The sequence below is a fragment of the Centruroides sculpturatus genome, unplaced genomic scaffold, assembly GCF_000671375.1.
Source record: "Centruroides sculpturatus isolate CEXI.00-Female unplaced genomic scaffold, Cexi_2.0 scaffold2206, whole genome shotgun sequence".
Classification (NCBI taxonomy): Eukaryota; Metazoa; Arthropoda; class Arachnida; order Scorpiones; family Buthidae; genus Centruroides; species Centruroides sculpturatus.
Window position 1 is genome coordinate 30,004 of NW_019386319.1, and position 13,282 is coordinate 43,285.

The window sequence follows — 13,282 nt, forward strand, 5'->3', positions numbered from 1 at the left end:
ACGAAAAACAACGATTCAACTTGAGAATGTGCGACATTTCATCATCCCTTCTATTCCAAACATCCTCAACGAAACAGAATTAACCCTTATCCAAACTCATCTGAAACAACATTTAAATCCAACAAAACCCTCAGGAAAGTCAACTGATGCTGATATATTAAGAGCCGACACATCATTAAATAAAATGGAACTGGATCTAGAACAACTTCTTTCCACTAATCAGAACCATATCCATCCTTCTACCTTCCCACCTTCCAACACCATCATCATCGTAGCATCCGTTATCCTTAGTGTAGGACTGGGAAGTCTCCTCTTCATCATTTACAAATACCGCCGAACTCCCCGGCCTCGACCGCGTCGCCTCCGCCCAACAATAGAGTTAGTTCCACGGGAACCCACTAATGGGTCCTCTACCCCTCCACCTTCGGGTACCCGTACACCCATCCTAATGTAACCCGGCTACAAGCTAACAATCCAACCTCATATCTACTTTGGGTATATATTTCTTTAGTTATCCCTTTTTATATAACGCTTTTCTAATTCATATCCATTTAGTGCATATCCTTCCTTTATTCTTTACAGACATCTCCTTGTGGATAAATAAGATGGATCCCACCTTGGCAAACTTACTGATGTGTCCAATCTGTTATAGTCAAGCTCAAACACCCGTCTACCAATGCACAAACGGGCATATAGTATGTTCCGACTGTAGATCACGCATAACAAATTGCCATACGTGCAGAGAACCTTTAGGTCACATACGCAGTTTAATCGTTGAACAAATTCTCCGCACTATGCAAGCTCCCTGTTCTTTTCTTCCCTTCGGATGTCCCGAAGTACTCCGTGAGGCAGATCGTCAACCGCATGAAGAAATATGTCTCTTCCGACCTATTCCTTGTCCTTTCCACACATCTCCCTGTACCTGGGAAGGGGCCCGATCACATCTTCCTAACCATCTTTTAACGGTACATCCACAAATACCTAAACTCACCCAAAATACAATCTTCTTTGGTGGAGTAGACACTCAGATAACTGGCGGTACCTGGGCCGCTATGTTAGAATGCTATTCCCAAATATTTCTAGTCAAGGTTTCCAAAACAACCTCGAATACACCTTCTTTCATTATAAAAATCTACCTCCTAACCAAACCCACGACTGACACAAAATATATTTATAATATCAAATTCAAGAGAGGGGATCATGCCTTTCGTTGGACCTCTCTAGTCCACGAAATCTACGGAGAATCTACTCCTCCTTCTCCTGTCTCTATACCATCCCTCGAACTCCCCTCTGACATCATTCACTTTTTTGGCTCCCATCACAACTTTAAATTTATTCTTAATCTTTCACCTCTTCCAGATGGCGGAAGACACTGAATGGTGGAATTCACCCTCACCCACTCCATCCCAATCCCTTCCCTCGGAAGCCAACACCTCTCTCGAAGTTGACCCCGGAGCGCTTCGAACAGCCATACAATTCGCCCGGTTATTACAACATCGGCCACAAGCTCTTCCTATCACGCTTATTTTACCAATCAACTATACCTGCCCTGCCCACATGCAACCAGCCTTTCACAATATCAATCGTCATTTATCTCAATCTGATACCATTGAGGTAATTCCTCATGCTTCTCGACTACCGATAGTTCCTTCTTCGCCATCAGTTCCATCCACTCAATCCCCTTTTCACTCAAATCACCCATCTAATTCTCAATCTTAGGCGTTATCCTTCTGTGGCTTAACCACACCATTATGTTATTCAATTTTGTAGCTTATTATTATCCTTGTTTAAGATTGTTAAAGATCAATATTAATTTACATCAATATGTATCTTTGTATACCACTTTATCAAATAAACATTTATATTTACTCCTCTACCTTTGACATCGTTGTGGTTTATTTAACCGCGGAAGCAAACAACACAGAGAGAGAGAGTAAATAAACTAACTGTAAATTAACCGAATCGTAAATAAATCGCCACATGTGCTTATATGTAATCAATTTTAAATGCTTATCTTATTTATATTTTATGTAACCTTATACTATGTAACATTATCTCTGAAAGAAAGAGAGAGAGTATTTCTCCATATTGTAACGAAAAAAAAATCGTTCTTGCTCACTCAGAACAAGCACGATTTTGGAAAGGCCGGGATGATGTGAGATTCAGCCGTGTTTATTAATCTACCGCCTGACCTAACTTGTGAACAATAGTANGCGTATGAACATGAATGAGATATATCAAACCCACATAGATGATCATGATATTGTGAGATTCAGCCGTGTTTATTAATCTACCGCCTGACCTAACTTGTGAACAATAGTAAGTTTATATAGAAAGTATCAAATTTCACACCTGGGAGTTAATTACTCAGCCAGTTCTCAGTCGCAAAAAGACGCTTTCACATAACCTTCTGACCTATTATTGCAAAACTGTCAAATGAAAATAGCGACAATCGGGGGTTTTCGACACAGTCGCTGCCGTTCCTCTAAAAGAAGCATCCACCAGACCCGTTCAATACCTCCTATTTGGATTATTCCGTAACAACGAACTTAAGTGCCTATTTGGATTATACCGTAACAACGAACTTAAGTGCCTATTTGGATTATACCGTAACAACGAACTTAAGTGCCTATTTGGATACGTAACCCAGAACTTGGAAGTGACATCGTCCACAGCGGTTGGAAAACCTCGATCCATAAGATAACCTGTCAGGTATTTATCGCCACGCGAATCGTATGTAAACTCTCTCTCTCCGCGACCACACTTTATTCCATTTAAATTTTTAATAAACCCTTTGTTGATTGTTAAGGGTAGTTCGAGTCTCTTCCCTATGTTAACTCTGACCTGTCGAATCCGACTGTTCGCGTACGGGACCGCTCGCGCGACGGACGACGAAATCGCCGTCTCGGCTGTGTTCCTCTAAACACGGTGGTGTCAATCCTGACCGGGCACCAAAGAGGTGCCGACCCTTCGGTCACAATATTCATAGCATAAATCGACGATTTTCCAGTAAAAATGATCATATTCCTAACTGACAGACCTCTCCCAATGGACTTTTTTGCTGCCCAAAATCCTATTTTTTTGTTTACATGTAATTTATATATTGATCATTCATGATCACGCTAGTGTCATTTGTTTCATCCTCATTTGGAATATTTTCTTTTTATTCACTTTTTTAACTTGGTTTGCTTAACTTTTAGACGCGAGCCTATTTTTGTATCAGTCCATTTAAATTCTCCACACATAAACATTGACTCATTACGCATTCGTATAAATTATTAGCATCTAAATATATTAAATAATTTGATTGTACTGTTACGTCCTAATCTTTCATATATTTATTATTTGCTTTGGAGTATATTTTATGTTGCAAGATTTCATCTCTGATTCCGCTCCTGATCACATCGTTATCGCTTAATAGTAAACTAACTTCTGTTTTCAACATGGCATACCATGCTAATCCTACTGTTGGTTCCAGATTATAGTACCAGTTTTATATGTTTTAATGCAAACGTTTATGAAATTCTAGAATATATCAGACCGTCTCTTCTCACACACAAATCTGAATATTTTCCCAAATATGTAATATTTAATTTTTCCACACTATTTCAACATCATCGTCTGTTATATTAGTTTGAATAAATTCACTATAACATGCCTGTTTTTGTGGTAATTGTGCTTCGTGACAATTTCATGCGTTGTCCACATAGATTAATAATGTCTGTCTTACAGTTAGACAATGGTGATTGTTGAAGACCGGTTAAAATGGCAAACATTAATGTGGCATCATGTCAACACGATTTGATTGCTGGGTTTTTCTCTATTAAATATTGTATGTTAAACATTGTGGACTTAATTATCTAAATTTTGTTCGTACTTTTATGTCAATGTGTTTTCTTGCAAAGCGAAAATGTACATTCCAGAATATACATAAACATTTTTTAATGTTAAATGAAAAATTTTTTACTTTATTTTTGCAATGAGTATAAAAATTATAAAGAATTACAAAGCACTTTCAAGAACAATGAATATTGATCTTTCAAGGCCTCCATGAGTAAACTCGAATAAGCCTACTGTTCAAATCCAAGTATTCTCGTTTACAATGTACAGTATTATATGTTTCAACTGATAGATGGCATCGATTTTGCTAGAATTTTAAAAAATGTGGTGATACACTAATACCACGCATACAATTGAAGATGTCGAACAGCTACTATTAATTTGAATGAATCAAAAACAGTTAGATAGCAATTTTGTCTCGGAGGCCATCATATTAGTCTTTTATAATTATTTCTTATTGTTGTTGCTATTAAACACTATACTCATTCTCTATGAAATGTGTTTTTGATATTGTATTTTGGAGTGAATAGAACGAATTAATTAGATTTACATTGATTTATATGGAAATAATTGCCTCGGTTATGTCGGTTTCGGATTTCGCCGATTTTTTTCGGACGGATTATCGACGAAAATCGATGTATTACTTTATCTAATTGAACAGTTTTTCGAGCATGTATTATAATCTTCAAATTGTTATTTTGTGCATGCTCAGTCAAAATAAACTGTTTTAAATAAAAGCTTGAGGTGAGAGTTCATTCAAAAAAGTAATTTGAAAGAAGAAAATGTTAGTGATAAAAAAATTATATTTTTTATACTTATATGGGTTACACAAGTAATGCCTTTTAGTGAAGAAATTCAAGAATATTTTCACCTAACAGACAAAATTTTGGTGCCATTCTGTAGAAAAAGAATTACACGTTGTAACCTATAATAAGTATAGTAAGTATAGTATTATAGTTTAAGAAAATAATCTATATTTATATAAGATTATATATTTTTTATAAGAATTTTATTTAGTTTATTCTTATCCTAAATATTCCTTCCAATAGATAACCTTACGTACAAATCAGCAAATCGAATTTACTTCAAAAACTGATTGATTTACAGAAATTCAATGGATATTTTGGAGTTAGATTTCCGACATTATCTAATTCGGAAGAGTATGAACAGAACTGCCGAGTTTCGTAACAATTGATCGAACTGCTTAGAAGTTTTTAGCGAACGAACAGACAAACATACAAATTTTCTCATCTATATATGTGTGTATATATATATTTGTGAGAACTCGAGCTAATGCAAATTACATAATTAGCATAAATTCCATTTAACGATTTTTATTTCATCATAAACAATAAAAGACAAACGTTCCATGTCATGGGTACAGTTAAAGGAACTTCATAATCTTTTCCCACGGACATTACTTTTTTCGTGAGTGACACAGATTCCAAAAACCTACTCATCGAGCGAAACTGAGGCAAAATCGCATAGTGGAGCAACTATCACCGTTACCCGACGTGGGCATTAGAGTAGCAAAGGAATGAACCGAAATGAATCACGACGAAAAGTTCGTCTGTCCGAATTTGTTATTGCTTATTCAGCGGATCTTCTCCAGTTCCCGGAATTTCCACAGGATTTTACATGCTCTCAATTAACTAAAGAACAATTGATCGAATTTCATTGTGAATATTACTTTTAAAAACTTTTAGATTCAAGATGCAGCATAACAACTCTAATTTTTTTTATTCAGGATGTGTTAGTGTTCATCGACCATCTTCGCTCTGTATTTACCGACAAACATCTGAAGTTGAAAATGCTGTATCTCTGTTCCACGCGCTTGTAGAATAGACTTTTCCATTTATGTCACACTCTTATTAATTGTTACCAAATAAATCGTTGTTACCGCACTGGAGTGTGTTATTTCCGGCGCGCTGTCTCACGAGTCCATTTTTCATTTCTGAACATGACCGATCTCGTACGCGACCGTTTGCACGAGATTGACATACAGCCAATAATTATAGTAGTGTCACTCCTGATTGGCATTGCCGACGGATAGATATGAATATAAATGAAAGTAAAGTAAATTAAAATACGACACTACCGAATGGAATACAGCTTTAGAGTTCATTTTGAACCAGACTTGAAATCAAACAGAACAATCTTCCCAGAACATTACATAAACTTTCTTACAGTTCTACCGTCGCTTTACACTTACACCAGAATAACATCGACAAACAACGTATTATATAAAAAGCAACTGCTTCTAAATACTTTTAAATTAATTAAACTTGCAAGAAAAAATCTTTTATTAGTAACTTGCAAAAAATACTACCGACCATTTAAATACAATTTCTTCTTCTTCGTGTGCCATATCAAGTCACTTCGATGTCGGCGTACACACACCCGGCGCTTGTTAGTACAAATTAGTTTGCGCGCAAAGTAATGTCCTGGGGAAGTTGGTACCGCAGTGGTTCCCCCATTGAATTCTCTAAGTACGTTATCTTACGCGGAGAAGAAATGCTTACCAGAAGGTCTTTTAAGATTAAATTTGATTTCACACGTGACCCAAAATATGACATTTCCTTTTCCTTTCAACCACCAAAATTTAATAGCATCAATGTCTCTAACAGCAAAACTCACTGCGAAATTCAGAAATTATCGACAAAAGGAAATACAGTTATAAGATTCGAATATGGCGAAGAAAATCGTGACACCCCACACACACTAACATTATATATACAGAACAAACACCCAAACAAATCATTTCCGTTATAGACAAGTTTGTATGTCGTTCTCTTTTCAATTATTTTTAGGTTCAGAGACACGCACAATTAAGCATGCTCAATATTATCAAAATATAACAATTTTGTCCTCAAAATTTCGACTTTCAATTAAACAACTAAATTTATTAATAATTAAATTAAAATAAGCACAATTATAATGGTAAGTGAAATCTTTCATTCCGTCCGTATAATACATTTTTAATTTCCCAAACTGTTTTATTAAAAAATTCAAGAAATAACACGAAATTTTAATTTTAATTTTATATCGAAGATCGAATGCATATTATGAAAATTTTAACAGAATATTATAATGTATAACAATAATTTATATTATCGTGAATAGTTTTTATTTAAGTTTTTCAGTAATTATTAATTTTTGTTCAACGAATTATTTTAAAAGGATAGNGCATGTAACGGTTTAGTTGAAAGATTTAACAAAACTCTCATCGATATTATATCGCACTATGTTGCCAAGGATCAAAGAGATTGGGATGAATGGATCCCCAATGCATTATTTGCATATAATACCACAGTGCATGCCTCCACAAACGACAGCCCATTTTTCTTATTATATGGAAGAGATCCTACTTATCCCTTTGACCTTGTTACTCATCCTACACGAACTAGGTACGATGTCGAAGAAAACTTTGCCTCGGAGCTACGCCTTCGAATGGCTAATGCCCATCAACTAGCACACCAACACGCAGAACAAGCTGCTAAAGAACGCCAACAACAACACCGTCGCACTTATAAATCATCCACCTATCAGGTGGGTGACCGAGTTTTCCTTAATGAGGTCAGTTTATCTCCAGGTTTAAAGAGAAAATTGGCACCAAGGTGGTCCGGTCCTTTTCGAATTATAACTGCACTGAGTCCAGTCACTTTTATAATTAAAAATATCAAAACGAAAAAAACCCTCCAAGTACATGCCAATCGATTAAAACACGCCTTTGCCCAACAAGAACTTGAAGAAACAGATAATTCAAATAATTCAGAGCTACAACCAATTCCCAAACAAAAAACCGTACCACAGTCTACCTCAATCCCCATCGATCCCTGGGATGAAATTATTCTTACAGAAATACAACAACAAGCAGAATTTGAACAAGGAGTAGAGGAAGAATCAACGGCAGAAGAAGAATCCATAGAATTAGCAACTGAACCCAAAGTAACTCCCCCACCTCCTTATGCATTGAGAAGTCAGGGACCGGTGGAGGAACGACCTTGGATCCTTCCCACTCCTCGACGAAGTCGAATTCCTAAACGGAAGGCCAGCCTGCCTACCGAGGGAAATAATACTCAACCAAAATTAACTAAACGAGGGACACAACTCTAGGCAAAAAGAAAAAAAACAAAAACAAAAAAAAAACAGAAGGAGAGAGAGAACTTTAACTATAATCATAAAATTCCCGTAATATCTAATTTTAATATAATAATCTAGACGATTTGCTTACATGACTTCCCATCTAATTCCTCCTCCTTCCTTTATTCAGAGTTCTACATCTGATCAACCATGATCATACGACTCTTCCTCCTTCTCTCAACAATTTATGCTTTTCAAGAAGAAGAACCGGGAAAAAAAACTTATAACATGCATAAGGGTGTAGTCTTTGTGCACCAGGGAAACTTCTTTATGACTACGAATTATTGGATTCTCATTTCGGACATCTCTTTTGATAGATATGACGAACAAGTACATCTTTTGAAACGACACATTCAACTCTTAATTACTTTAATACAACGACAACTACGGAATCCCGAGCAAGAAAACCTTTTTGCGCCGCGATGGACTCTATCTGCAAATGAACTCACCCTCTTAAAGGATACGCTGGAAGAATATCAATCTGAATATACTGAACTAAAAACCCTAGTCACACTCAACAACTCCACGAGAGGAAAACGCGGCTTGATAGATGCCGGAGGTAAAGTTTTAAAATACTTATTTGGAACCGCCACTTCGGAAGATATCACAATTCTCAATGAAAAAATATCTCAATTATCGGAGACAAATGAAGAATTTATTCACCTTCTTCGGTCGCAGGCAACTTTACTTAACGATACACTCCGAATTGCAAAGACAAACCGACAGCATATTTATTCCTTAATAAGAAAACAAACGCTTATAGAAGAAACATTAGTACAACAACAATATCATTTAGCGTTTGAGTCAGCAGTTCGTGCTGTAGAATTCTCTATCCGAGAATTCCGAACCACAGTACTTGAAATCAGAAACGCAATCGAGACCTTGGAACAAGGTCGACTTAGCACCTATTTCCTGCCGAAAGAGGTATTATTAAACACTCTCAAAGAAATACAACTTCATTTACCCGAAGGATATTCTTTCTTAGAACCTCCACGATTGGAAACTATGTTCAAATATTATCAGTGGACATCCATTACCGCCCTAGCGCTCCCAAAATTACTTCGCATTTTTGCAAAAATACCTCTTATCACTCCTACGGGATACTTCGACATATATGAGATTATACGACTACCTGTGTATTATCCAACTATAAAATCATTCGTTTATTATAACAATTCATATCCTATCATTGCCTTATCGAGGAACCGACAATCATATATATTATTGACCTATTTCGATTTAACAAAATGTCAAACCACTCCTATTGCCATATGTTCGCCCAATGTTCCTATTTGGCAATCACCAAGACAAAGCTGCGAATACTCTTTATATCTCGGAAACGAACAATCAATCAATCACTTATGTCCCCGACGACTAATCATGTCTTACTCACCTATCTTCCGACGAATTGATAACCATGGAACATGGACCTATTCTATCCCTACTCCAATGAGTTTGACTATTAAATGTCCATCTTCTAGCCAAAAGGAAACTCCCGTCATAATCACCAAGATAAACAATACGGGTATTTTAAAACTTCCTGAACTGTGTGTGGGATATCTCCCTGGGATTATTCTAACAGCCCACTTTCAACGAAAAACAACGATTCAACTTGAGAATGTGCGGCATTTCATCATCCCTTCTATTCAAAACATCCTCAACGAAACAGAATTAACCCTTATCCAAACTCATCTGAAGCAACATTTAAATCCAACAAAACCCTCGGGAAAGTCAACTGATGCTGATATATTAAGAGCCGACACATCCTTAAATAAAATGGAACTGGATCTAGAACAACTTCTTTCCACCAATCCGAACCATATCCATCCTTCTACCTTCCCACCTTCCAACACCATCATCATCGTAGCATCCGTTATCCTTAGTGTAGGACTGGGAAGTCTCCTCTTCATCATTTACAAATACCGCCGAACTCCCCGGCCTCGACCGCGTCGCCTCCGCCCAACAATAGAGTTAGTTCCACGGGAACCCACTAATGGGTCCTCTACCCCTCCACCTTCGGGTACCCGTACACCCATCCTAATGTAACCAGGCTACAAGCTAACAATCCAACCTCATATCTACTTTGGGTATATATTTCTTTAGTTATCCCTTTTTATATAACGCTTGTCTAATTCATATCCATTTAGTGCATATCCTTCCTTTATTCTTTACAGACACCTCCTTGTGGATAAATAAGATGGATCCCACCTTGGCAAACTTACTGATGTGTCCAATCTGTTATAGTCAAGCTCAAACACCCGTCTACCAATGCACAAACGGGCATATAGTATGTTCCGACTGTAGATCACGCATAACAAATTGCCATACGTGCAGAGAACCTTTAGGTCACATACGCAGTTTAATCGTTGAACAAATTCTCCGCACTATGCAAGCTCCCTGTTCTTTTCTTCCCTTCGGATGTCCCGAAGTACTCCGTGAGGCAGATCGTCAACCGCATGAAGAAATATGTCTCTTCCGACCTATTCCTTGTCCTTTCCACACATCTCCCTGTACCTGGGAAGGGGCCCGATCACATCTTCCTAACCATCTTTTAACGGTACATCCACAAATACCTAAACTCACCCAAAATACAATCTTCTTTGGTGGAGTAGACACTCAGATAACTGGCGGTACCTGGGCCGCTATGTTAGAATGCTATTCCCAAATATTTCTAGTCAAGGTTTCCAAAACAACCTCGAATACACCTTCTTTCATTATAAAAATCTACCTCCTAACCAAACCCACGACTGACACAAAATATATTTATAATATCAAATTCAAGAGAGGGGATCATGCCTTTCGTTGGACCTCTCTAGTCCACGAAATCTACGGAGAATCTACTCCTCCTTCTCCTGTCTCTATACCATCCCTCGAACTCCCCTCTGACATCATTCACTTTTTTGGCTCCCATCACAACTTTAAATTTATTCTTAATCTTTCACCTCTTCCAGATGGCGGAAGACACTGAATGGTGGAATTCACCCTCACCCACTCCATCCCAATCCCTTCCCTCGGAAGCCAACACCTCTCTCGAAGTTGACCCCGGAGCGCTTCGAACAGCCATACAATTCGCCCGGTTATTACAACATCGGCCACAAGCTCTTCCTATCACGCTTATTTTACCAATCAACTATACCTGCCCTGCCCACATGCAACCAGCCTTTCACAATATCAATCGTCATTTATCTCAATCTGATACCATTGAGGTAATTCCTCATGCTTCTCGACTACCGATAGTTCCTTCTTCGCCATCAGTTCCATCCACTCAATCCCCTTTTCACTCAAATCACCCATCTAATTCTCAATCTTAGGCGTTATCCTTCTGTGGCTTAACCACACCATTATGTTATTCAATTTTGTAGCTTATTATTATCCTTGTTTAAGATTGTTAAAGATCAATATTAATTTACATCAATATGTATCTTTGTATACCACTTTATCAAATAAACATTTATATTTACTCCTCTACCTTTGACATTGTTGTGGTTTTTATTTAACCGCGGAAGCAAACAACACAGAGAGAGAGAGTAAATAAACTAACTGTAAATTAACCGGATCGTAAATAAATCACCACATGTGCTTATATGTAATCAATTTTAAATACTTATCTTATTTATATTTTATGTAACCTTTTTATACTATGTAACATTATCTCTGAAAGAAAGAGAGAAAGTATTTCTCCATATTGTAACGAAAAAAAAATCGTTCTTGCTCACTCAGAACAAGCACGATTTTGGAAAGGCCGGGATGATGTGAGATTCAGCCGTGTTTATTAACCTACCGCCTGACCTAACTCGTGAACAATAATAAGTTTATCTAGAAAGTATCAAATTTCACACCTGGGAGTTAATTACTCAGCCAGTTCTCAGTCGCGAAAAGACGCTTTCACATAACCTTCTGACCTATTATTGCTAAACTGTCAAATGAAAATAGCGACAATCGGAGGTTTTCGACACAGTCGCTGCCGTTCCTCTAAAAGAAGCATCCACCAGACCCGTTCAATACCTCCTATTTGGATTATTCCGTAACAACGAACTTAAGTGCCTATTTGGATTATACCGTAACAACGAACTTAAGTGCCTATTTGGATATTTCCGTAACCCAGAACTTGGAAGTGACATCGTCAACAGCGGTTTGAAGACCTCGATCCATAAGATAACCTGTCAGGTATTTATCGCCACGCGAATCGTATGTAAACTCTCTCTCTCCGCGACCACACTTTATTCCATTTAAATTTTTAATAAACCCTTTGTTGATTGTTAAGGGTAGTTCGAGTCTCTTCCCTATGTTAACTCTGACCTGTCGAATCCGACTGTTCGCGTACGGGACCGCTCGCGCGACGGACGACGAAATCGCCGTCTCGGCTTCCGTGTTCCTCTAAACACGGTGGTGTCAATCCTGACCGGGCACCAAAGAGGTGCCGACCCTTCGGTCACAATATTCATAGCATAAATCGACGATTTTCCAGTAAAAATGATCATATTCCTAACTGACAGACCTCTCCCAATGGACTTTTTTGCTGCCCAAAATCCTATTTTTTTGTTTACATGTAATTTATATATTGATCATTCATGATCACGCTAGTGTCATTTGTTTCATCCTCATTTGGAATATTTTCTTTTTATTCACTTTTTTAACTTGGTTTGCTTAACTTTTAGACGCGAGCCTATTTTTGTATCAGTCCATTTAAATTCTCCACACATAAACATTGACTCATTACGCATTCGTATAAATTATTAGCATCTAAATATATTAAATAATTTGATTGTACTGTTACGTCCTAATCTTTCATATATTTATTATTTGCTTTGGAGTATATTTTATGTTGCAAGATTTCATCTCTGATTCCGCTCCTGATCACATCGTTATCGCTTAATAGTAAACTAACTTCTGTTTTCAACATGGCATACCATGCTAATCCTACTGTTGGTTCCAGATTATAGTACCAGTTTTATATGTTTTAATGCAAACGTTTATGAAATTCTAGAATATATCAGACCGTCTCTTCTCACACACAAATCTGAATATTTTCCCAAATATGTAATATTTAATTTTTCCACACTATTTCAACATCATCGTCTGTTATATTAGTTTGAATAAATTCACTATAACATGCCTGTTTTTGTGGTAATTGTGCTTCGTGACAATTTCATGCGTTGTCCACATAGATTAATAATGTCTGTCTTACAGTTAGACAATGGTGATTGTTGAAGACCGGTTAAAATGGCAAACATTAATGTGGCATCATGTCAACACGATTTGATTGCTGGGTTTTTCTCTATTAAATATTGTATGTTAA

General features: G+C 37.1%; 2 protein-coding genes across 2 annotated transcripts; both read left to right on the forward strand.

Moving 5' to 3' along the window:
* The first annotated feature begins 605 nt into the window (after nt 1–605).
* On the forward strand, nt 606–8,558 carry LOC111614538. Its single transcript, XM_023355913.1, has 3 exons — nt 606–1,088; nt 1,360–1,614; nt 7,021–8,558. Exons 1-3 carry the CDS (start codon nt 606–608, stop codon nt 7,954–7,956), a joined length of 1,674 nt encoding a protein of 557 aa, XP_023211681.1. The 3' UTR covers nt 7,957–8,558.
* A 1,622-nt stretch (nt 8,559–10,180) lies between these two features.
* Nucleotides 10,181–10,951, forward strand: LOC111614539 (E3 ubiquitin-protein ligase Siah1-like). The gene has a single exon (XM_023355914.1). The coding sequence runs from the start codon at nt 10,181–10,183 to the stop codon at nt 10,949–10,951; it is 771 nt and encodes a 256-aa protein (XP_023211682.1).
* The last annotated feature ends 2,331 nt before the right edge of the window (nt 10,952–13,282 follow it).